Consider the following 24,867-nt stretch of genomic DNA (forward strand, 5'->3'; position numbering starts at 1 on the left):
GCTTAGTCAAAATAAAACCATGTGTGTTGTAACCTAACAACCCCAGGTCTAGTTTGTTCTTAACTTTAAAAGAAAAATACAGAGACAGAGAAGAAGACAGGCTAAAGTGACCAGATTTTATCAGTCACCATTACAAACAGCAGAATAAAAATAGGACTAGTTCAGGGGAGAAAGCATGAAACACAAAGCCACTCCAGAGGAATAAATAAAAAGATTATGTCATGGCGCCCTGGTGGAAAAACAAATCTCAGTAGCAGAGCGCTATCTGACTATCTATCTGTTTGTGTCAGGGCTGAACCTGTTTGTCAGGGTTTTTTTCCTTTTTTTGCTTTAGGGACAGTTAACAGAGACAACGATCAGCGTGGGACAGACCAAGCTCTATTTTCCACAGCAGGTATAGCGGTCAGACAGTCATAAAATAATCCCCACTCTCAGCCCAAAGATAACACACACACTGAGGGTGGTTCAGGATGGATGGAAGGGTGGGGTAGAGGAGCAGCGAGGAACAAAAAGAGTAAAGTTAGCGCTAAAATAAAACGCTCTGTTAACTTGATCATTTGTCAGCAGGAAAAGAAATCTCCACAACACAAACACAGAACTTTACCCACACACAGTCCTCCTGTGCACACTGGTGCAATAAGCAGGAACCCTTGCAGCTGACTAAGGTGAAGTCAGCATGGGAATATTCACCCTGCACATAAAAAGCTTACTGTGGGAACTACTTTGCACAACCTTGCATGAGTAGCCACAACTAAAAGTCAGCTTCATCTCTTCTCAAACTCCTCCTTCAGTTTTAAAATGACAATAAGCAAATGACAAAACCTTACCTGTTGTCAGTTTGTCCGCGTGCCCAAACAGCCAGACGCCTTTAGATTTCTCCCTGTTGGGACTCAGGCACGAGGATGGAGAGGAAGATGAGCTTTTTTCTGTCTTCTTCTTCTTCTGGATACCGTTTCCCATTTTTCTTCTTTTTTTTTCTGAGAGAAGGGGGCAGTCCTCTGGCCCCTAGAGTGGCTCTACCATGTTTTCCTCCTGTGACATCACATCTGTATCCTTACTCTTAAATCCTTTCTACTCCAGCATGAGCATACACTCTGAGTCAAAGTCAATAAAGCTCAAATCATTCCTGCTGATTCAGTCCTGCTGACACACACACACATGCCACAGTGTGGACTATCTTTGCTAAAGACCCACTGACACCATTCCTGTGCGACAAACAAAAAAAAGCTCCATAAATCATAAATGTCCACTCAAATCTGCCGTTCACCACTGCTAGTCAAGCACAGCCACTGAAGACACACTCAGCACTGACAAGCCTCAGTTTGTGGGTGTGTATGTATGTATGTGTGGAATCGTGTGTGTATGTGTGTGTGCCCCTCCCACTGTGATCGCTGTGCTCCAAAGCAGAGGATTCACACAAGCACCACATTAGACTTATTTCCATCATTTCGAGCCTCACACGCAAACAGAAACCAAAAGCTGCCCGATGAGAAGGGTGGTCTGTAGCATTTACTGCCTGGGAATGAGTAACACAGAATAAGTAATAAATACTGAAATAAAAGAAAGAGTGTGGGCTTAGAACAGCATATGGATGCTTAATAATTCAGCCGATCTTGACAGGTGAAGATATTCTGTCTGGCACTCTTTGAAATTCCCCTTCATCCCACACACACACACAAACACAAACCGAATATAAAAACTATAGTCAGAGGATCAAAGCTTGTTTTGATATGAGATCACTCCGACTAAACTTAGAGGAAATACAAATGCTGAGCCAGACAGATGCGTTACAGAAATAGGGATAATGGGGAATTCTGGGGAAACTAAATCACTTGTGTCGAGTCCAATCTTTTCCTGTAACATCATCTTCCTCGTTCCTTGTGCTCCCTTTCCCTCTGGCTCCTCCCACCTCCCCGTCTAACCCTAAAAATGAACACCGAATGATGATTTGGCAGGTTATGTGTCTTGGAGTGATGATGTCATGACCTCTGCTGTCACCAGATAGGAATGACACCATTCCCAGAGCCTGTGGATCGATTGCAGTTGTTCAGAAGGAGGTCAGAGAGGAAGGCGTGTGGAAAGAAAGAGATGGTGATGATGATCACCACGTAGCACGGTGCTCCTATCAGGTTAAAGTGAGATTTCGGTGAAGAAAAAATGCGCACTTCTCATGAGCAAAGCCCTGTTCATGCACAGCCCTCCAGCCCTCGCTCCTTCTGATGTGTAGAGAAGAAGATAAAAAAAAGGCTCCAATAAAAGAAAAAAGCAGATTTACTGTCAGGGGAGGGGAAGCGTGGATGGGGAGAGCTGCTGGGCAAAGAATTTACAATCCCTTCTTTTTCTACAAGAGGAATCGATTTGGCTCTGAGGAGCAGGAGGACTTACTGGGAATTTCCAAATATGAAATATGAATGCTCATGCTATATGTGTGTTCGATTGTGTCTGCATACAGAGGAAGGAGAAAGGAGAGAAGTGCGCTTATGATATCAGCAAGCTTCCTGTTGCAGAGTGTAAAACGATCTTCACTAAAACACTCAGAACGATGTGCTGCCTCCTAATGCATCCCCAATACAACCACACCCAGTGCATCTGCGCTGGTAGAGTACACTGAGCTCCTCGTCTCATCCTTCATAAAACTATGAGATCTCACTCAGGTCACGCACAGGGATGATGCTCTGTAACATGCCTTCACCTGTGAGCAGCAAAGCAAAGTGGCAAACGTGCCCTAGATACATTTCAATATGAGCGTGACGAAAGCGTGTGTCAGAGTCAGGAGACAGTTGAGGATCTGACAGTTGAAGGGAACTGAAAAAAGAGAAACATGCAAAGGGGAGTCGACATGTGTGCATGCGCATGCGCGTGCATGCGTACATTAAAGGACATTTGTGTAGAGGAATGCTGTTGTCATGGAGACCATCACCAGAGTCTCAAAACAGGACTAAGGAATCTCTCTTTAAATGTTACTGTTTACACTTTTATTGGTGTGTGTGTGTGCATATCTGTCCCATCAAAAGCGCCCCGTCAGACAGCATCTGTTTAAAGAAGTTGCAAATTAAAAGCCTCCTCGTCATGATACGTTGTTGCGCTGTATGACCTTGATCCTATCCCTTCACCGTGGCACGAGCATTTAGAGTGAAATCCTCACGCTCAATAATTCTGCCTACATCAGCCCAGCACTTCCATCTTGTGGCCATGCTCTGCTATCACTATTTAAACCCCTGAGGACAAACAACGCTGGTGTTGCAAAAGCACTCTGTCACTAACATTCAGCTGCAGAGCTGCAGACTAGCGAAGGTGACAGTTTCAGGTATGATCCTGAAGTTCCCGTCTAAACGGTGACATCTGCTGACTAAAAAAGCAGGTGCAACTGAAGTATTTTTCTTTGGCATTGAGCTGATGTCATGAGCACATCGCTCAAGAGTTGTCTGCCATAGTGGATGTCATACAACCACCAGTTACTTGGGAAACTGTCAGGCAGAGGTTCCTGGATGTGGTTGGGTGAAATCGTTTGTAAAGAAGGTGTTGCACGAAAGACTCCTTATGACTGTTTTGGTTGCTAGCAGATTGCCACGGTTGCCTCTACTTTTTCATGTTTGTTTTCAAACACTTACTAGCCAAGTGGTAGCAAACCTTGAAAAAGGGGGACAAAAAGTTTGTGTAGCACTTTTCACATTTGTACTACAGCTTTCAGAGATTTTTCCTTTTATTTTGTTGACAAGTCTTCCACTTCCTTTCAAAGTACAACTGCAACAATATGCTGGTGTTAGCAGTATCAGGGAGGTTTTCTGTCAACTGGTTGGGAAATATATGTTTTCCCTTGTAACTCCCTAGCTCTACTGTCTTCTCCAAATATGGCCATGTCCAGCTTAAAAGATAGAAAACCGGATGGCAAGTGTCAAAATGTAAAACTCAAGCTTATGGGCAAGTTAAGTAAGAAGGATATCTATTCCTGTGTCAGCCTACATTCCTGCCGGTCTATTCTTTGCATCACTTTTCATTCTGTCGTCATCAATCTGGTCTAATCATTTTCAATCCTACCTTCTGTGAGCCAATCAGCCTCTATTCTGTGTGTTTTAAGTGTCAGCTCTCTTCTGCCATTCTGCCTTTTACATTGACTGGAATGACTCGCTTCATTTCATTCTGGTCACCTAGAGATCCTCATTCAAATCTACACCTGCCTCATTTCAACCCCAACCAGTGTCTAGACTCATTGGCATTCCAATGGGACAAGCAACGTAAGCAGTGCTTGCCGTGTCAAATCTAAAAATAGACATAATTTGAAACTTATCAAAGTAAAGCGATCTCTCTCCTTTCATCTCAGACATCACTGTGATAAAGCTCCTCGCCTGCTAGTTATTGTGTGCATGGAGCCTTGAGCTGCTTACGTAACAAAGACGTAACAAAGATGTGCACGGATGACGCAAAGTGCAGCAGATCAACAAAGACAAATGGAATCGCTGTAATTTACAAGAACTGCAAATGTGTTATAGGATTTCATATGCAAACGTTCGTATGCAGTGGAGATGCAACGTGAGACTGGTTCGTTCAGTCCCTCCTGTGGTCACACAAGGCTGGCTTCAAAAGCGACTCACTCCCCATTAGCTCCCTTGTCTCAACCACGCACCCAACTGTACAGCAGAAAAAAAGATGTTTGCAACCGGGTTGAGGAAACTGTTTTATTCTTCTACACTTAATTTACTCCTTTGAGAAAACAAATAATTTTTAATAAGTTGACATTTTTTAAGGCTTTAATGTCATGGTGGCTTTGAGCTTGATCTGTATATAGTATTCACTGCACAGCAAGCTACATTTATTTTTGCCTAATAATTCCATTAAGAACGCTTCAAAGGGTATTTTATTTACATGTCAGCAGACATCTGTCCGATTCACCTGTGCAGTTTTCGTATGTACCTTGCCTATCAAGCTAGCTAGCATCAGCCGATAACCTCTTAACTAAATATGGCCAAAAAACAAGACTGTGACAAACTTGAAGCCAGACGCAAGGCTTCAAGATGTTCATCCACAAACCAGTGCTTACATTCATGTTTACTGTCATAATGCACAATCTAATATTTTTCAAGCACTTTACACCCCCAAAAAATGAAAGAAAGTGAAATGGGGGAGCGGTGTAATTTACTAGATATTTATTTAACTATAGTGGTAGCCAGAAAAGAGTGCAGAAAGGTGAACATGTCCATGTAGCATACAGACAGACAGCACAAATGTCTCTGCTTGCCTTTCTGTAAGAGTCAACACACGCCACTGCTAGAATAGTTGGTGAAGCAAAAGCTCTAAACAACTAAAAGTTGGTTCTTTGGTCAAATTTATGAAATAACTAAATAAAAGGTTAACATTAAGCCCAGTTAAGCCCGGGCCAGTTGTGTGTGCTATTTCACATATACTAGAGATAAGAGTATAGTGATTAATTTGTACATGTTTGTTTGCTGAAAGAAAACCAGTGAAAGAAAAAGAAATGGAATTCACCAATTTTGACAATTCATTGAACCAAACAGAACTTAATATTCAAAAGCAACATTATGCTGGTGTTGATTTCTCCAATACAAAGTCTGTGTCATATTAGAATTTAATTTGGCTTTATATGTAAGAAACAAGTATTTTATGTACTCTCATCACTTATGCTTATTTTCCTCATGGTTGGAGATATTAAGTAAATATCAAGCTCACACAAGCGTCGTGGAAGTGGACCTTGTAAATTGTTTGAGAAGAGTTGGGAGTTTCAAAGAAATACTTGGCAGGTGGTTTGATGAATCATCTGTTTAAAACCAAACCACGTGCTAACTTTAACAACAACAAAGCTTGGGATGAAGAGAGTTAATCTCAGCAAAAACAAGCTACAACCAACAGGCAGTCAACATAGCAAGCTAAGTAGTTAGCATGTCTTAGTCAAAGTCGCTATGAAAAAGACCTGACCCCACAGTGTATTTCCAGATCAACATTTGTCAAGCACAAGTGCCAATGTGGGATAGCACAACCTGACAACACTGCAGCCTGGTAAATATCTAAGCTTGAACCACAAGAGGCTGGCAACAGCTTAGATTAGAAACAAACATTGGTGACATTAGTTATTATTCCAAGGTCTTTCATCAAGTGAAAGTTATCAGAACTTTATAGTCTTTAATTTACTCGAGGCTCGCTGAGTTCTGAGTTGTGCTATCATTGTCTTCTTCTCTTCACAGAAATAAAAATGGACAAAGACGCAGCTGTATCCTGTAAACAGCTTTCAACAGGTGTATCTGTTACAACATATTACATAACTGGAACCACACACACACACAGACACAGACACACACACACACACACACAGACACACACACACACACACACACACACACACACACACATATTCTTGAGGGTAAATCAGTTGTATTTCCCTGTATATACAGACGCCCATTCCCTTAGTCCCACAGTGATGTCTTCCAGCTGCTTCCCCACCACATCAAACACACTCCATGTCCTATAAAACAACCATTACCTTTTATTCCATAAACATTACCCCTGCAAACACATCGGGTAATGATCACAAGTAATTTTAGGAACCTCTTCCTACATACATATAAAGCATTGATGTGACCTGCATGGGAATTCACAAGGAATGTGAACCTCTAAAAAAAATATGAAGTACGCTTCACCTTAACCGCGACCTGAAAATGCTTAATGTTTCACGACAACATCACCCTATTATTGCTGCCACAGCAACGCGTTCCTCACAGTGTTGCTGCCTAGGAGACGTTTACCTCAGCGACATGGCTTTAGGTCTGTGGTGATGGATGAGGTATCTGCTTACCCAGGTGAAATTACCACACACTCATCAAAGTGTGTGCGCATCGGTGATGAATGATGTTCGAGGGGGGACGCAGTGGGGATGCATTAAACTTTCACACCCTCTCGTTGCCCGACACTCACTGCCTTCATCCTGTCAAACTGCATTAAACCAGCCCTGAGTTGTGGCCTGTAATAAAGCGTGGGCTGTATACAATGTTCTCAATGTAATGAGATGTTTGCTCTTCTATTACCCTGCTAGGTCTGTAATCTACATCCCAGTTTGTGAATCTACACACCCTGACTGTATTCTGTGATGTGGCAGCCGAACACACACATATAAACCCGTAGTAGATCCAGAAACTCAAGTACTGAGTGGGATCCATTGCAAACACATTTAGAAGGCCACATGGAAAAAAAAGAAAATAAAAAGGAAAGGCTCACACGGGGCTGTACACATGCAGAAAACAGTGACTGCACACACAGACGCACTCGTGTGGAATCCCGGGGACTGCGCAAAATGACCTCACTGCACAAAAAGCCAGCAACCAAAGATGGGCTGTGCTGGACAAAGCAGGTAGTTGCGGGGGGCTCTACTCAACCTCGAATGTGTGTGTGTGTTTCTTTGTGGAGGTGATGTAATGAATGTTGGCGCCGCCCTAAGCCCAGCAATATGCCGCTGACACACAAACACAGAGATACCCTCTGATACAGGGCAGCTCTCGGTCACACGCCCTCACACGCAGCTCAGCAGACGTCCAACTATAAACACATGCTGACTGCACAGTAACAATCAGCGAAGGCCAACACACCCACAGTGGTGCTGAAAAGAGCGTTAAGCAATCTGAGAAGTGATTAGAAGATAGAAATATTCTTTAACGAGTGTGAAAAGAGGCTGAAAAACCTAGGAGACACAGAGATGTGTGTGTCTGAGTGCATGTGTTTGTGCTGAGACGTTGCTCTAATTAAAAAAGCATTGAGAGAGTGTTCCCGAAGAGTCCTCTCAAGGCTGAATGGAGCTTTGTGATTCGTTGTAATCTCTCGTCTACATCACATAACTCTAGGCCCAATCTGGCATCCAGGCTAACACACACACACACACACACACACACACACACACACACACACACACACACAATCCGCTGTGATACAAGACTCCCAGGAATTCAGCACATCAAAGACAGTTTTGTTTTTCTGTTTTTTTTAAGAAGAAGAGGAGTCTCTGTAAAATGTAGCCAGCAGTCGGTGTTGAACTGCAGAGCGCTCCCTTTCAGAGGAGACGGTCTGAATCAGTCATGCAAGGATGACGCAGCTAATGTAAACCAGCAAAGATCTAAGTATGCCGCACATAACAAAGATGTGCACGGATGACGCGAAGTGCAGCAGATCAACAAAGACAAATGGAAACACTGTAATTTACAAGAACTGCAAATGCGTTATGGGATTTTAAGCAAACGTTCGTATGCAGTGGAGACGCAACGTGAGACTGGTTCGTTCAGTCCCTCCTGTGGTCACACAAGGCTGGCTTCAAAAGCGACTCACTCCCCATTAGCTCCCTTGTCTCAACCACGCACCCAACTGTACAGCAGAAAAAAGGATGTTTGCAACCGGGTTGAGGAAACTGTTTTATTCTTCTACACTTAATTTACTCCTTTGAGAAAACAAATAATTTTTAATAAGTTGACATTTTTTAAGGCTTTAATGTCATGGTGGCTTTGAGCTTGATCTGTTTATAGTATTCACTGCACAGCAAGCTACATTTATTTTTACCTAATAATTCCATTAAGAACGCTTCAAAGGGTATTTTATTTAAATGTCACCAGACATTTGTCCTTGCTTATCAAGCTAGCTAGCATCAGTCGATAACCTCTTAACCAAATATGCCCAACCAACAAGACTGACAACCTTGAAGCCAGACACAAGGCTTCAAGATGTTCATCCACAAACCAGTGCTTACATTCATGTTTACTGTCATAATGCACAATCTGATATTTTTCAAGACACACTACACCAATAAAAAACCGAAATGATTAAGTGGGGGGAGCGGTCTACAACTTTTCAGGAGTGGAGATATGAAGATAACTTTTATTTTTTGTGAGCTAAAGAACAAGAGCGTGACAATAATGTGAAAACTGCGCCCAGGACAAAAACAAACTGGGCAACTCTTTGCCCTTTAAAGAACAGACAGCATGCCAGCACAAAGCCAGGGAAGAACCAGGAATGATGCTGGATGTATGTGGACCTCAGCCCTGCAACAAGACTTTAGTTTAGTCGGTAAGAGAAGCAGTGAAGCGCAGTTAGCTTCTAGCCTCCATTTTTACCCGCACTTGTTTCTACAGTGAAATTACGCTGGTGGTCACTTTAAAGCTTCTTTGGGATTCAGTGTTGTATTGTGTTCAGACATAATCACTGTAACCTTAGTATTATATTATTAAATTAACAGGCCATGTGACATAGTAATGCAAACATAATGTAACATTATTTTCCCCAAGCAGTAATTAACAAAAGTAACAAGTAATGTGTATTATATTGATTTTATTTTATTTTATTTTATCAACAGGTCTTGGCAGATGGCCGCCCCTCCCTGAGCCTGGTTCTGCTGGAGTTTTCTTCCTGTTAAAAGGGAGTTTTGTGTGTGAATGCACTTTTCTTGGTGGAGACTGATTTTTTGTTTCCTCAGGTTGAAAAAGTCACCTAGCTGGTTCTGAAAGAATGAACTGTTGTGAAAGAAAAGTAAAGGTGCAATGCACCGATTACTGACAGTTAGGAGACCAAGTGCCAAAGAAAACAAAAGCAGTTCAAGTCTAACGATGTGTTCATGCACACACAACCACAGGTGAGACAGAAAGCACTTGCAGTTCATGCTTGTGACACAGCACGACTGTTTTTTTTTTCTTCTTAGAATAAGATGGAAGTGCAGAGGCCTCAGACCCCCTGTGCATGGTGAATGCATGTGAACTTTGAATAGATGCTGACTAATTTAAACAGCTGCTTGAGCAATGTTTGGAGGATTAAAACAGGGAACTATGTCCTGTCAATGCTCCAATTTCTGCTTTTCAGATATCATGGATTTCTTTCAAATGAAACTTTCAGATGATAATAAACACATGTGCAGCTGCATTACGATCCCACTGTAGTCCATCTTAACCAACTGAACTCAAAGAGAACACAGCTAGTGAACACAAAGCTGCATCAATATGTGTGCTCATTTTCTGTTTGCAATCTGAGTCTTCTCATATTCACATCACTCCCTTTTTAGCCTTTATAATGGAAAAAAAAATGATGCCAAAACCAGGGTTCCCACACATTCTTCGCATCAGCCTTTGACCACATCCTTTGCCTGGGAATTATAAGCACTACTACAAGTTAATCTTTGCTTTCAAATGAAGTCGCTGTCTGTTACCCATCCAGTAGTCATAGTTCTCCACAGATGTGACAAAACCATAGCATTAGGCACGGTAAGGGATTGTGGAAGCCCTATTTAGGCAGAAGAAGCACAAAAACCACAAAGGAGGTGACCAAGAAAGTTTAAAAGACTCAGAATCTGGGTTTCCAAGACTTGCTACAGTAACACACACAAGTGCAATGACAGAGGAGAAAGGGATGGGTTTAGAGGTGGAACAAAAACAGGAAATGGGAACTGTGGGTAATCTCTGTGCTGTAGAGCAAGCAAACAGTGAGTAAACAGAAGAGAGGGGATTAGACCCCGGAGTCAGACTTTGTGTGTGTCGGTTTTGCCAGGTTTTAAATCTACAGACTGATGTCCCGATGATAACAAAATCTCTTGTAACTTTCCATCTTAATCTCAAAGTCAACATTCCTCAAAACACATCATGACCACAAAGTCTGCGGTCATGACAAACAAAACAGGACAAAATTATACGGCAGACTCACCAGACAAACCAAAAGTGGCTTCAAGATGCTGAGCCTTGTTTTTCCCCCCTACGTCACATAAATTCACAAAAAGGGTTATCTCAGCACACTTTAGATTATAAGGTAAAGAATTCTCTCTGACACTTTCTGGCATGTTCACCAATGTTGAAAGGTGCTTTTGCACTAACCAATCAGCAAGCAAGGGGGTTTGTGCCTCAAGCCAACCAGACTTTGAGTAAAAACAAACGTAAACACACAGTGAAAGAAAAAGTAACACGGACTAATATTTTGCTGGTTGAAGGCTCTGCTTCCAAACAGGGACTTTTTCAGTCCTTGTAAGTTAAATCAGTCCTCTCTGCCTTTTTAGGAACAATAACACTACTTCAAATGGTAGGAACAGTGAGTCCACAAGCTAGTAGCTAACCGTCTCAAGCTTCAGATGGGATTTTTTTTGTTTGTGTTTTGTTTGTCTCTGGGTTTGTTTGGTTTGTTTTTTCCAGAAAACAGCATGTTGCTATGGTAACAAGGGAAAGCTGCATGCCGTAAAACCAAAACGACGAGCTAAAAGACGATAAAACACTACACGGATTTGAGGGGAACTGCAGAGTCTGTGTAGGTTTGTCACGACAAGCAACATCTTATAATCGAACAACAGAAACATAATCTGATCCACTGTTAGTGCAAACATATAATTAGAGTATAAATGCTGCTTACAATCATAAATGCAAACTGTACTAGAAATAGGAAATCATTCTGATTTAAAGCTATCAATCCTCGTGTGATGAACAATATTTATTTTATCTTCTATTTTAAACTATTTAAATTAAATATTAAGAAAACATTTATTCAAAATCTTTAAATGTCCCCCAGCAAACTGTTTATGAACTAGAATTTCTTCTAGTCTTACTGTGTTTGGTGACACTTAAAAAGGTCAAGTTCAAAATGACTCTCACCTTTTGCAGGCTCATGGTTCTGGTGTCCCAGTTTGGCATCTGTCACAGCACTCCCATTGCGGTTCAGTCCATTGCCGGCGTTCTTTTTCCGCCGGCTCCCCTTTAACCAGCTGAAGGCGCCTCCAAGGGAGCTTCCTGGCTTCCTCTGCCCACGCTGAGCCTTCGCCTCACGGGCTAAGATCTCAGTGATGTCCCTGGGCACCAGGTCACCTGTAGACCTCCTCCGGGACATCCTGGAGGTTGGTCCTGGAGGCTAAGGAACTGTACCTCCACCTGGATCAAGGCGTCTTACTGTTTGTCACAGGACCTGGACCTCCCGTCCCTGTTTGGCCTCTCTTAGTGTCCGTTTATCCTTTTTTCCCCCCGTCTGTCACCACCTGGGACAACAATGAGATCAGCAGGATGAGAGAAAGAGCGCAGAAGAGAAATATATAAAAATAGGCTGGAAATGAAAGTCAGAGGGAAGACAGAGTGGCATGGGAACTCAAGAACAGAGGAACAAAGTTAAGGCTGGGTTAATGAGAATATCCAAACCCAGTCAAGATGATCAGGAATGGAATGGAAATAAAACATAAACAGAAAAGAAGAGAAAACAAGAAAGTATAACCGTGTACAGAGAGTATTTCTCCCAAAGTTTTCCTGTTACTCAGTCGCCCCCACTCTCCCTTTTCTATTCTCTCACTTTTCTTGTATATGTCCTGGCCCTACGGGAGCTCCAGACCTCTGCAGCGTCTCTGTATGTGTGTGCATGCATGTGAGCCATGTGGTTCACATCAGCAGAAAAGTGCGTACGGCTGAGTTAGAGAAGAGAAAGAGTGGAAGAAAAAGTTTAAAAGTCAACTATTTCTTTTACTTTAAAAAGAGATACACACAAACAACACACACGCGCACACACACAAGCTTCCTCTACATGTTGTCACATTAACAAACAATCAAACATTTGTAAACTTACAGCGTGAGCATGCTGTCCTCTCCTCTGCTCCACTCCTTTCTCTCCGCCTGAGAACAGCTTTACAGAGCATGTGTGTGTCTGTGTGTGTTTAGCACAGTGAATGAAGCTCCATGCTCTCTGAACACAGTCCCTCCCTCTGTATCGGAGCCAGCCTCTCCTCCACCCTCTTACAGTGCTGGTAGGAGTGAGCATTACAGCGCTGCTTGTTCCTCTTCATGTTCATAGCCAGCTCTCACATTTTAGCTCTCGTGTTGAGTCCTTTACTTGAAGCTGCACAGTTAGGTTTCTTTCTGTCTTTCCTCCCAGCCTCGTTTCTGTGCATCAGGTTCAGTCGTCTCCCTCTGGAGAGGAACCCTGGTGTGATGATCCATCATTGAAGCTTTGAAACAAAAATACACCCTTTGGAGCCGTGTAACCATAAATAGAGCGCTCAACACTACTGTGCCTCCTTCCTGGGCTTCATTTTGTCTTATTTATTTGGAGAAAAGGAAAGCTCCATGGGGAGACTACCGAACAGTCACCTGTCAAGGGTGAAGTGATTCAGCCGTTTCACATGAAAGACAGGGTTTCTCTTTTCTACCTCTTTCTGGCCAGGTAGAAACTTGACACCACTTGTTAAATGTGACACACACACACACACACACACACACACACACACACACACACACACACACACACACACACACACACACACACACACACACACACAGAAATTAGGGCAATAAGGCAAGTCACAGGGGGGCACCTTTAAGCAGCATTCAGCTGTACTCACCTCAGAAACCTGACCTGAGCTTCAAAATTCACTGTGGTGGGGAACGAGCCGACAACAGCATGTTGTTGTGTTGTGGGACTGGCTCGTCTGGTTTGAATGTGGAGGAGACCCAGTAGGGTAAGGAAGAGGAAGCAGAAGGTGGTGTCGCAGCCTTCTGGGAACAGACTGAGGCAAGCCTGTGACTGCAGTCTCGCATGCATCTGGTTAATTGGCAACAAGGGAGTTTACTGTAATTTTGGCATTTTATACTATGAGCACCCAAACCAACCTTTTGTATTTTGTAGCCTGTAACTCACATAAATACTCATTATCATCAAGAGTAAACATGCTGGTTAGAGCAGAGATCCAGCAAAAACATCACTTAATACATCCCATGCCAAACGCAGGTATAATTGTGATGCAGATCTTAGAAAGCTCCTCAGGTACACGTGTACACGCAAGTAGCCCAACAACACGGGATTAAAGTCTTTCTTATTCACATGGTCGATCTCATCATGAGCTGTGGGCCGCGGTCTTGATTTAGCTCCTGAGATGAGGCAGCTAAATTACCTGTCTCTTGGGATTCCTGGGTTATTTCTGGCACACGATCTAAAGATATCGCTGTCAGTCAGCTTTTTTTTCCTTTCAGCACATGGTTCTCATATTTAACAGCTTTAATGACCGTCATCCCTCAAGCCGATCACGTACTGTCAGCGCTCGTCAGAGGTCTTTCTCTGTCTCACATCATGGAAAAGAGCGAGCCAAAAGTAAATTAAAACATGTGGAGGGAATTTGCTTTGAGGCACCGTGTCACTTGTGTTGCAGTAAAGACAGGGCGGCAGTCGGTTAGCTGTTCTCAAAAATTCAACCTGTGTGCCGGTTATGAATGTGAGATGATTCATGATGAGGTTTTGCTTGGTGAGTGTGTGTGAGAGAGAGAGAGAGAGAGTGGTGGAGGGGTCCATGTGTGTGTTGGAGTCCTGGGAGGGGTTAAAATGAGTCATCGTTTAGTTCACTCAGGCCTAACAGATTGAAATGTTTTAAAGTTTCTATGGCAATTCAAGAGAAAACAGTTACCCTCAATATGTCTGCAAGTGGGCTACGGAGCGCCTGCGTGAAATGTGCATGTGCAGTAAAAATCATTAACCACGAGAACATCATGATCCTGCTGGGTAATGTGTCACCTATCCTCCCTCATTCTGTTCCCATATGTAGCTCTCTGTGTAACAACTGCAGCTACATACGCTCCGCTATTCTTTAACAAGCATTACAAGAGACAAGTGAAGTGATGATGGTCTTACTCGAGGTCTCAAAAACTCATAATGTTATGGCATTAAGGGCAAAAAAAGCTTAAGTTGAAACAATTTGTTTAAATGTAATATTTTTATAATTCATTTTACTCTTTTATATATGCTGAAAGAGTAAATCCACTTCTGTACTCCTCCCCAGTGTTGGGAGTTAACTCGCTCGTTACATTACTATATGTATTAATTACGTTACAATAAGAATTATGTCATTTCTTGAATTAAACATTTTCTATGTGCTTATTTTACTTCTTTTATTAAACTGGACATGGTGTAGGATAAAGGAGTTCCCCTCGCCATCATCAAGTGTTTCCTTGCTAAAAGAATTATTAAATAACTAAATAAAAGAAATTTTGTTAATATGTTAAGATGATAAATGACAAACAGCTTGCCGGCCTGTGAGTGTGACAAGCTAAAGCCGTTGTTAATAGAACACAAAATCCCAACCTTACACAGATTTCAATAGGATTGTAGTGAAGCAGAGTTAAGTCTGCTTCCTGAGACAATAGCCAATTGCCGGCCACAAGGTGGCAGTAACTTAAAGGATAGACGTGCCAGGTGGGGGATGGTTTCTGAATGCAGTTTGAGATGTGACGAGAAGAGATGCACTCTGGTACTTTAAATAGATGTATATTTTTAGCTTTCACTGGACAAGCACTGCTTTCCTTGCTTGCCCTGAGAGAATGCTACTGGTATAGAGTTGCATCTTACTCAAAATGACTTCTAAATATGCAACTTAAGTGTAAATTATTTTGTTGAATTGTTTTGTAGAAATGGAACACCAAGAGGAGACGTTTATTAAACACTATAGCAGTATATAGGTATTGGAAAAAGTTTTGGAAGCTACTTTCAAATTCACAGTTGCACAACAGTTTGTGAGTGACCTGTGTGTATGTGTGCGAGTGTTTGTGTTGGATGTGACTGAAAGGAGGCTGCAGGCAGGAAATCCATACTGCCGGTTGGGATAAGCCCAGCTCTCTCGACCCGGCATTATCATTCTCGACCTGCTTTTGTCCTGCGACAGACGCATTCTTTCTGCACCGACTGTTTCTCTGTTTCTATCCAGTTCTCAAACAGGCATATACAACATTTAAACGCACAAAATAAAACCAAACACCAAAATAGGTCTTAACTACTCTAATCTAACATGTGCATTTCCGTCATCTAGGAAAACATTTCTAGGAATTAATTTAGAAGTGAAAAAGACCAAAAAAAGTCCAAATACATTCCACAGTTCAATTATTTATAACATCAACCAGCTAAGATGATGTTAAGCCATGAGGACAGAGAGAGAATTGTGATAAGTAATAATAGTTTTAAAGCATGGGGAGAGATTCCAGGTTGATACTCAGCTGTGAAGGGAGCAGAAGGGATTCCTCTGTACAGAGGAAGCTTTGTCTAACCAGTCTATGGTTATAATAGAAGTCAGAGACTCTGTTGGCAATGAGTTCAGTTTGATAAGGGATTTTGGAAATAAAGAAATTTAAGCTGAGAGGGGAAAAGTGCAAAGAAAAAGAAGGAGAATGTAATAAAAATTCTGGTTTTCTCTCTCCAGGCATGTCTCTTTTTTTCTTGGACAACTTGCTGTTACTACCCCACTCTTATGTAAGCAAAAAAAGACTGGGTTATAAATTGTGAAAGCTAGAGGAAGCTGCCCATTTTACTGCCTTTAAATGCAAAAGGAAAGTACCAGAAATATCACTGAGTCATGTATGAGGTCTAAGTGAGACGAGGTGAATACAGGGTTGAACCTACTGAAAATGAAGCTGGAAGAGTTTATTGTGCCTCTGGGAAACACTTTTTTAGAGTTGAATGATGGAGACAGTCAGGTCAAAGAGGGGTCATTTCGAAAAACAGTGAAACTGAAAGAAATCAGTTTCTCGGTGCTGCAGTGTGGATATCTGTATTGTCATTATTATAAATGACTGTCACTGACAGCGTTTAAAGGATTTACTTCTGTTTCATGCCTTATAGAGATGAGGAGGTGAGAGGAAGCATGTAAAGATGACCAGTTTAAGCTGACATGACCCTTCTTGAATACACAAACATGGCCATGGGTTAAGCAAATAAAATAAATGGCAGATGGTAAAATAATAAAACACGATCCAGGCAAACACACAAAGCTCTGCGTGTCCAACGTCAGGAATAATGCTGTTTTTGTAGTTTTCAAAGTATTTCTCAGAATCTGGAAGCAGTCAGAGCCAAAACACACTGGCTGTGTACTGAGCCATCTGGCCTGCAATTCATACAAACGCACATACAGAAAAACACACTTACATGCAGAATTGACTCAAATAATAACACCCAATTTTCTACTTTTTGTTCTATTTTTGTTTCAGCTTTACTGCCCCATGAGCTTACTTTAACTGAGTTACATTAGAAAGCAACACTTTTTCATTCTCCTTATTTTCTGACATCAAGTTTTTCTAAACTATTTTTTACTGTTATTTTTGCAGCAGGAATTCCTGAGAGGGTGTGGTCACCGCTGGGTTGTTGGGGCTGGACAAAAACAGGCCACAGCTTTCCATCCACCTCGTTCTTTCTTTCTTTGTGTCTCTCTTTCCCCGTTTGTCTTTCTTTCCCCATCTGCCTGTTTTGAGCGTCCCCTGGGGGTCGTTCAGATGAGTCTCCGACCTCACAACAGGAAACCTGAGGTGACCTCAGCCAGTTCTCTAATAAAATAACAGGATTGCCACTTGCTCAACATCAGATTAGGAGAGCTGAAAACAGCAGTCGCTCACTCTCTAGTAAATCCATATCTAAAAATATGGATTAATAGATTTGTGCACAACATCTTTATTAACCTTTGCATTGTCATGTGCATTACATATGCACCATTAAATGCCTTGAAACAACAAACTGTTTCGTTAAAGACTGAAAAATAATCATCTAGCCTCTACCACCCACTAAAGGTTGTTTAAATACAACCTCGGATGAACAACAGTACATAAAATATTACACTGTTTCATTAATTATTTAACAAAAACTACAAAAGTGAGAAATGAAGTACACCACATGATTCAGTAGCTTGCAGAGCCACATTTAGCAGGGATAACTAAAAGGACTGTGACTTTCAGTCATCGTGGAGGTATGTTGGCCTACGTTTTACAGCGTTGCTTCAGTTCATTGAGGTTTGCAGGTATTCGTTTATGCAAAGCCCTCTTAAGGTCTCTCCACTGATTTCAATCAGGTTATTCTTTGCTGCTGTGCTTGTCTTGCTGTATGATGCAATTTCAGGCAAGTCTCGGCTGTCGGAGTGATGGCCTCACATCTGCCTCAATACCTGCAGGGTACCCAGGTTCTGTGGCTGCAAAACAAGCCCAAATCATCACTCCTCTGCCACCGTGCTTGAAAGTTGGTATGTGTTTGGTTTTCTCCAAACGCGGTGCTGTGCATTATGGTCCGATATCTCCACATTGGTCTTGTTTGTCTAGAGCATATTGTTCCAGTCTTGTGGTTCAAGATGCAACGTGACAAACCTAAGCTATGCTGCCATGTTGTAGAGAAAAGAGGCTTTCTCTTGGTAACCCTTCCAAACAAGCCAAACTTGCTCAGTCTTTTTCTAATTGTACTGTGATGAAATTTAACATTTAACATAATAACAGAGGCCTGTAGAGTCTGAGATGTAGCTCTGGGGTTTGTTGCAGTTTTTTGAGCATTGTGCGGAATGACTGTGAGGTGAGTTTGCTGGTCCCAGCAGCTGTCTTAAATGTTTTCCACTTCTGAGTGGTAAAGTGCTATCAATACTCTAAATTATTTTATTAGGTATGTTGTATTCTTGTACAGCACTTTGGTCAACGCTCCTATTGTAATTAAATGTGCTATATAAATAAATAAACTATAACTATAACTGAGTAATCTTTCTCACTGCAGAACGATGGACTGCTGTGATGGCCAGCAACAACTGCTTCTCTAAGCTGATTGTTGACACCTTTTGTTTTATAGATTTGCTCACACTTGCTGATTATCAGTTAACATTACAGTTGCATTATTGCACAGTATAATATGTCATATTTTATAGTTTGTAGTCATCTAATTTTAACACCTGTTATGGACAGATTATTTTTATTATGTCCTGTAATGTAAACCCTTTAAAAGGCAAGAGGGGCTTTTGTATTAAAATGACTGTAGTTGTGAAAAACAGTGGCACCAATTGAGCCTCTTGTGACGAGAGCAGATGAGTGATATCCTGAGTAGTAGTTTAGTAGTATTAGCACTAACTGCTGTTATGACACTTCAGTCCAAACAGAGGATGCTCTCCCTTAGATAACATCCCAGCAAGTCGTCATTTGAAAGCTTTTTTTAAGACGCGCTGCTGTTGTCAGCTTCAGGTATTTCACGGCTCACAGTACAAAAACACTTCCCTAAAACAAATGAGCTGCAAATCCAGTTCTTGCGACATCATCTCAATATGTCAGAGTATCCTCCTTCCATCGCTGATCAAGATCACTTCAAAGAAATGTCTTCTTATCAGATGAATTCCTTTGCTAAAAATTCCACGCACCTACAGCAAAGGTTAAGCTGACATGCAAGCTCAAGCAGACAAACAACCTCATGAACACACAAAATCTCTAAATCTAAAAACGCAAGACCTGCACTGAACATATCCTATAATGATTTTCTTTATTGACTCTGTTCACTCTGTGCCGAAGCTCCGTCACCGGTGACTGAACGCCACTGAATGCTCCTGACTGTCAACATGAGCGTAGCTTGTGTCGTCTTTCCATATCAGCTGTTTTCATCTGCAGCGTTCCTTCATGGGAACTGGTTGTGCCTGTGCAGAAGCCTACAAGGATTACACTGAACGACAGTCACAACAAGCTGATGTAATACTGAAAAATATCTGCTTTTGTTTGAAAGAGAAGTGATTGTCTTTGAAGGGAGGCTGGGGTGAGATAAATAAAGGGGTCAAACAAGCCGTGGCTGCTCTGTGCCTTTTTAAAGGTAAGCATGTTCATCATCTTCAACTGGAGGAAACATGCTTAATCCAGAACAGTGGAAAAACACACTGAAAAAAGGTCACGAGGCTGCCTACTTCATCATATTAAGTGATGCTTTAAGACCATAAAAAGCCTACTGGTACAGACTGCGAGTGACTGAAGATGGTAAAGAGATGACAATTACGTAGCAGAAGCACTCTGTTCAAAGTAAACACAACATAAGGTCACTGTCATTAAAACACACTCAGCTGTAGTAAGACACGACTATAAGACATGACAGATGGGCAGGAACAACACGAGTCAGGAGTCTAACCTGAGGACGCAGTTGGTTGTCAACAGATAGTCTTCGCTTTAGATCTCCAGACCGGCTGTGAAAGAACACATTTTTAAAGTGCGTTTGAAGCAGCAGTTCACTTTGACTGGATGTTCAGGAGAACATGTGTAACCGCAAGATTGAGAGATGTGGATCCATCATTTCCTGAGTTTCTTTGCCACAAAATAACAAATTATGCAACTTTATTTTAAGACACTGAACTAAGAGTCTGGCAAATCAGCAACTAGTTACTCACTTCATCATTACTGGCAGTTCCTCATAAACAGTTTCTGAGTAAAAGTGTTATCATATGTGCATCATGTCTGGTTCTATTTTGGCTTTACACGGCTGGATTGCTTTTGTGCTTACAAAGACCCAAACAAAATTGTAACCACTCAAATTGTCTTCTTAATTAAATATTTTCCAAAATGAAACCTTGTTGAGCTACCACCATAACTGTCATGGTTCAGCTGTGTAGTCTCACCTACCACACAGCAGTGCAGGACTGCAGAGAGAAAAGGTAACTTCAAAGGTCGACACAAATGAGACAAAGGGAAGCAAAACTGAATATAACACACACGTGACAAGAGACTACCAAAGTAAAACAGGAAACATAACACAAACAGAGACTAAGACAGGGGTCGGCAACCCTAGGCACGCGTGCCACAGCTGGCACGCGAAAGGTTAACTGATGGCACGACCATAGCTGGACTGGCCATTGGGCATACCGGGCATTTGCTCGGTGGGCCGATGGTGAATTTTTGTTTTTATGGGCCGATGATTTTTTTATTTTTTATTTTTTTGTAACGGTATAAACAATGAAAAGTGGTGGATTGGCCAGATGCTGGCTGATGTATAAAAATAACTGTTTGGTGGTGGCTATCGCGGAGCTTCCACAGATTCAGTAACATTAGTAAGTGGTGGAGGCCAGCAGGTGGATGAGAGAAAGGGGAGGCAGGAGGAGGAGAGACCCGAGGCGGGGCCGGTCCAAGTGTCAGGTGAACTTCAGGTAAGAAGTTATGACCTGCAGTCTATCTGGGTCAGATGTAAACCAAGTTTAGGTGTAGTTTATTTTCGTTGTGCTGACTTTTTACAGTCAGTTAATAACTCGTACTGCGTACTAGCCAGCATGACGGAGTTTATATACAGCTGGGTGGGTGCTATAATTTTACTGATAGTGAACTTAATTTTATTCATAAGGTTAATTATAAGAGTTGCCAACCGTCCCGTAAAAACGGAATCGTCTCATATTCAGAGAAAATATTACGCGTTTCGTATTGAGCTGAAAAGAAACGCGATTTGTCCTGTACTTCAGCTAGAATAGAAAAAAAGACACAAAGCTGGACTTATTCTGCGTCATTACGCTGCACAGCTGCCTCTTCTTCTCTCATTCTCTCCCCTCCCTCTCCTGTTGCTACTTCAATCATGAAACTGATCAATGATCAGCTGATCGGCTTTTCTCTCTTGTTTGTTTATCGCCCACTTTGCGCCAGAAAGTGGAAACCAGCGAATGTCGCGGTAAACAACAGCAGCACGTTTAAGCTTGATCAGCTGTTGTTAGAATTTATTTAATATTACTTTCTACTATCAGCTGATTTTTGCTGGAGCCACAGCTGTAAAACCTGCTGGTCATGGTATCGGTTTGTATATCTGGTGAGAGGGAAACATGAAGATGAAACCAGGAGATGTCCTTACTGAATCATCAGAGCTGAACAGGTGATGGAGAAACAGGTTTACCTTTTAGGGAATGAGTTGAAGGGAAGTTATGAACTGTTGCTGAGAGACAAATAACACCAGGATCCTTTTCTGTGTAGCTGACAGCTGGTAACTGTGCAGGGGTGGATCTAGCAAAGTTTTGCCAGGGGGGCAGGTAGGGCATTAACAGGGAAAGGGGGGCACAAAGAAATACTTTTCTTTCTTATTCTCATTTAAACTGTCTAGCTTTTGTTAAATAATTTTCTGAAGCTTACAACCAAAGTTTTTATCTGACATAAAATGTATAGAAATCATACATATACCAACAAGACTGTACATCACTGTCACAACAGCGTTTGTTTTCATTCAAAGGCTTTATGGCTTTAATACCTGGTGGGCCGGTCTCTAGTCAAAATGCCCGGGCTGGTTTTTTGTCCCAGTCCAGCCCTGGGCACGACACGCAGTGAATTAATCTGAGAAGGTGCATCAAAAAATAAATGGCTGCGCCAGCGGTGCACATCGCAAATCAGCTCGCATAGACACATTAGTTGTGCCGCTTCTTAATGACGGTATCTTAGCTAACAACCCAAACTACCAGATTCAACTTGTAATTGGCTAAAAATTATTTAGCCTACTGGTGAGAGGGACGTTGTTAGCTTTCCACATTCCAACACTTCAAAAGCTTCAGCAGCTGTCCGCTCAGCACAGCATCAGCACCTCAGCACCGTGGAAATACACGGATACATCTGTAGACTCGAGACAGAATTCACAATGCGTTTTTGGGACTTTCAGGTGTATGGACCAATGTTTTCTTTTCCTATCAAACCAGAAATCTTTAATGAGCAGCTGGATTTGTCTCGCATTAACTGGCTGAGTTAATGCCAGTTAATGCAACATCGAAGCAGCTGGAATCCACAGCTGTGCGTGTTCATGGAGCTTGCATTTTCACCTGCTGGACATCACTACCTGACAAGTTTGACCGTCTTCAGAACATTGCAGAGGCCTTATTGACAGGATTTGGCTCTACATATCTGTTTGAGCAGATTTTCTCTCACATGAGTGTCCTCAGGTAGCCGTCTGAATGCTGGACACTCAGAGACCTGTCTCTCTGAGTTGGAGACCAGAGATCATATTAACATGTGTATCTCTGTATTAACAGACATGCCATATTGGCTCAGTTTATTTTTCTTATCATTGTTGTGATAAATAGAGACCATAAATAGCATTGCATTTTCTGTTGTACAGTTCATTTGCTGTTATGGAGTTCTTGTTATGGATAAAAAGTGTCTTTTTTTTGTTTCAAAATAGCTGATAACTGCAAACATCTGCGAACAAATATAATTCTATAAAGTGGTTCTATATAGTGTGTAACTGTTCATATAGAGCGTTATTAAATTTATTGCTAATGCAATCATATGGCACACTGACTTCTGAGGAAATTTTAGATGGCACTTGCCATCAGAAACGTTGCCTACCCCTGGACTAAGACATACAAACTTGACACAGGGAGAAGGTAAATAAACATGGACACATGAATGACTGGGGAGACACGAGTAAGGCATCAAACAGAGACACCATACAGACACGAGGACACGACTAGGAAAACAGACAGGGATCACAAAAGTGAACAGAAGAACCTATAAACAAAGATAGGGGAGGGCCTACGGCAGGAGACAATAAAACTCAAAAGCATAAAGGAACAAATGATAAGACTATAAAAGACTATAAAGAAGACTATAAAACCAAAACATATCATGAACTCACAAAAACTCAAAACCTTTGGTCCAAAACCCAAGGAGCCTGACAGTTTAGGAATACTGTCCAAAAGTCTTTAGCCACCATTATTTCTTCAGTTTTGCTTGGAAAATGGGAAACATGTGCTAGCATAAATAGAAATACAGTATATAAGGTAAAAACGGAGTTTGAACAGTTCTAATAAACTTTATGCTTCAACACAGCCTGAACTCCAAAGGAAAGCTTTCGTGTAATTTCTTTAAGGAGTCTCTCCAGGCTTCTTGAAGGACATTCACAGCTCTTCTTTGGATCTTGGCTGCCTTTTGTTCCTTTCTTTGTCAAGATGATCCCACACTGCTTCAGTAATGTTGAGAACCGGGTTCTGGGGAGGCCGATCCATGACTGATAGTGTTCCACGGTGTGTTTTTCTATCCAGGCATGCTTCTACTGCACTGGAAGTGTGTTTGGGATCATTATCGTGCTAAAAAATGAAGCTGTTGCAAATCAAATGCAACCAGATGATATTACACGGTGGATCAAAATCTGATGGTGCTTTTCTTTTCATGACTTTTGCACAGTGCTATAGCTTTGTTTCAATCTTGACTTTATAACAAGAACAATATTAATTCTCTGTATGCCAAATGTGGTCAGACCCCCAAACACAAGCACAACCACAAACAAATGACCCATATAGGACACTTCAACATGAAACACCAGGAAACATTTTCCCAAACTGTCCTGATCTTTTCCTTTTTTTTAACAGCTGACAATGCACATTTAGTTTATTTAGGTGTGTTACAAAGAAGAAGTTAATGCAGTTCAGGAGCAGGAGTGAGAAAACCTAAAAGCAGGTGATCTCCACTGTGCTCGTGCCACACAGGTGGTCCGGCAGGTCTGTATGCAAGCCAAACAAACTGAACTGCTCCCTCCAAATGGCATCAGTGTTTATGAAATAGAACAAAATGTACTTCCAGAAACCCTGGAAAATGAAATATATAACAATATAACAGCTGTTTAAGAGGTATATTTAGCTAGTTCAGCTTTCTGTTGCTAGTGACACCTTACCGCTGTTTGTGAGAAAATGAAAGAGATGAAGGAAAGGAGAAACAGAAGAAAGAGGACGACACACTGACAGGATATTCTGGTGAGTTTGGAAAGTACTGCAGTTTGGAGCAGCAAGTCCAGCATATGGCCTATCTCAGTGGGACAGTGGGCTTCCAACCACCACACCCCCTTGAATATTTGGTTTCCCCCTTGCCCTACTCTACACCCACGCACACACACTGTTCACCTCTCCATCTATACTCTAATCATTTTTCAGGCAAGGAACTGAGGAAGAGAGGGAGCGCCACTAAGCCTCTCTCCCAGTGGCTGCGTGGGTGTGCATCATCCCAGTGTTAAACAATGTGTTGAAACAGATCAGCCCTGGACATAACGTCACGTAAATTACCGTCTCTTTCCCTAAGCCGGGACTTGCCAAAACACAGAGCTGAAGCAGTCGAGGAGGGTGAATTAGATAAACATTACATCTTCTCTTGAGCACAGGGGACATACGTTTGCAATGGAAACACT

General features: G+C 41.9%; 1 protein-coding gene across 4 annotated transcripts in view; it reads right to left on the minus strand.

The window, feature by feature from the left end:
* nhsl3 (NHS like 3) overlaps positions 1–12,878 on the minus strand; it is a 42,132-nt gene extending 29,254 nt beyond the window's left edge. For 2 of the 4 annotated variants that reach the window (XM_084918678.1, XM_084918676.1), the window contains exons 1-2: positions 12,559–12,878; positions 11,607–11,983 (exon numbers count right to left, since the gene is read on the minus strand). In XM_084918678.1, the coding sequence (XP_084774804.1) occupies positions 11,607–11,838 (232 nt within the window). In that variant the 5' untranslated portion in view covers positions 11,839–11,983; positions 12,559–12,878. Of the gene's footprint in view, positions 1–827; positions 5,507–11,606; positions 11,984–12,288; positions 12,516–12,558 lie in introns of those variants that run through there. The other 2 variants (XM_084918677.1, XM_084918679.1) reach the window with 2 other exon arrangements.
* Between the last annotated feature and the right edge of the window lie 11,989 nt (positions 12,879–24,867).

The sequence above is a fragment of the Perissodus microlepis genome, chromosome 22 (assembly GCF_051167445.1).
Source record: "Perissodus microlepis isolate ML-2025 ecotype Zambia chromosome 22, ASM5116744v1, whole genome shotgun sequence".
Taxonomy (NCBI): Eukaryota; Metazoa; Chordata; class Actinopteri; order Cichliformes; family Cichlidae; genus Perissodus; species Perissodus microlepis.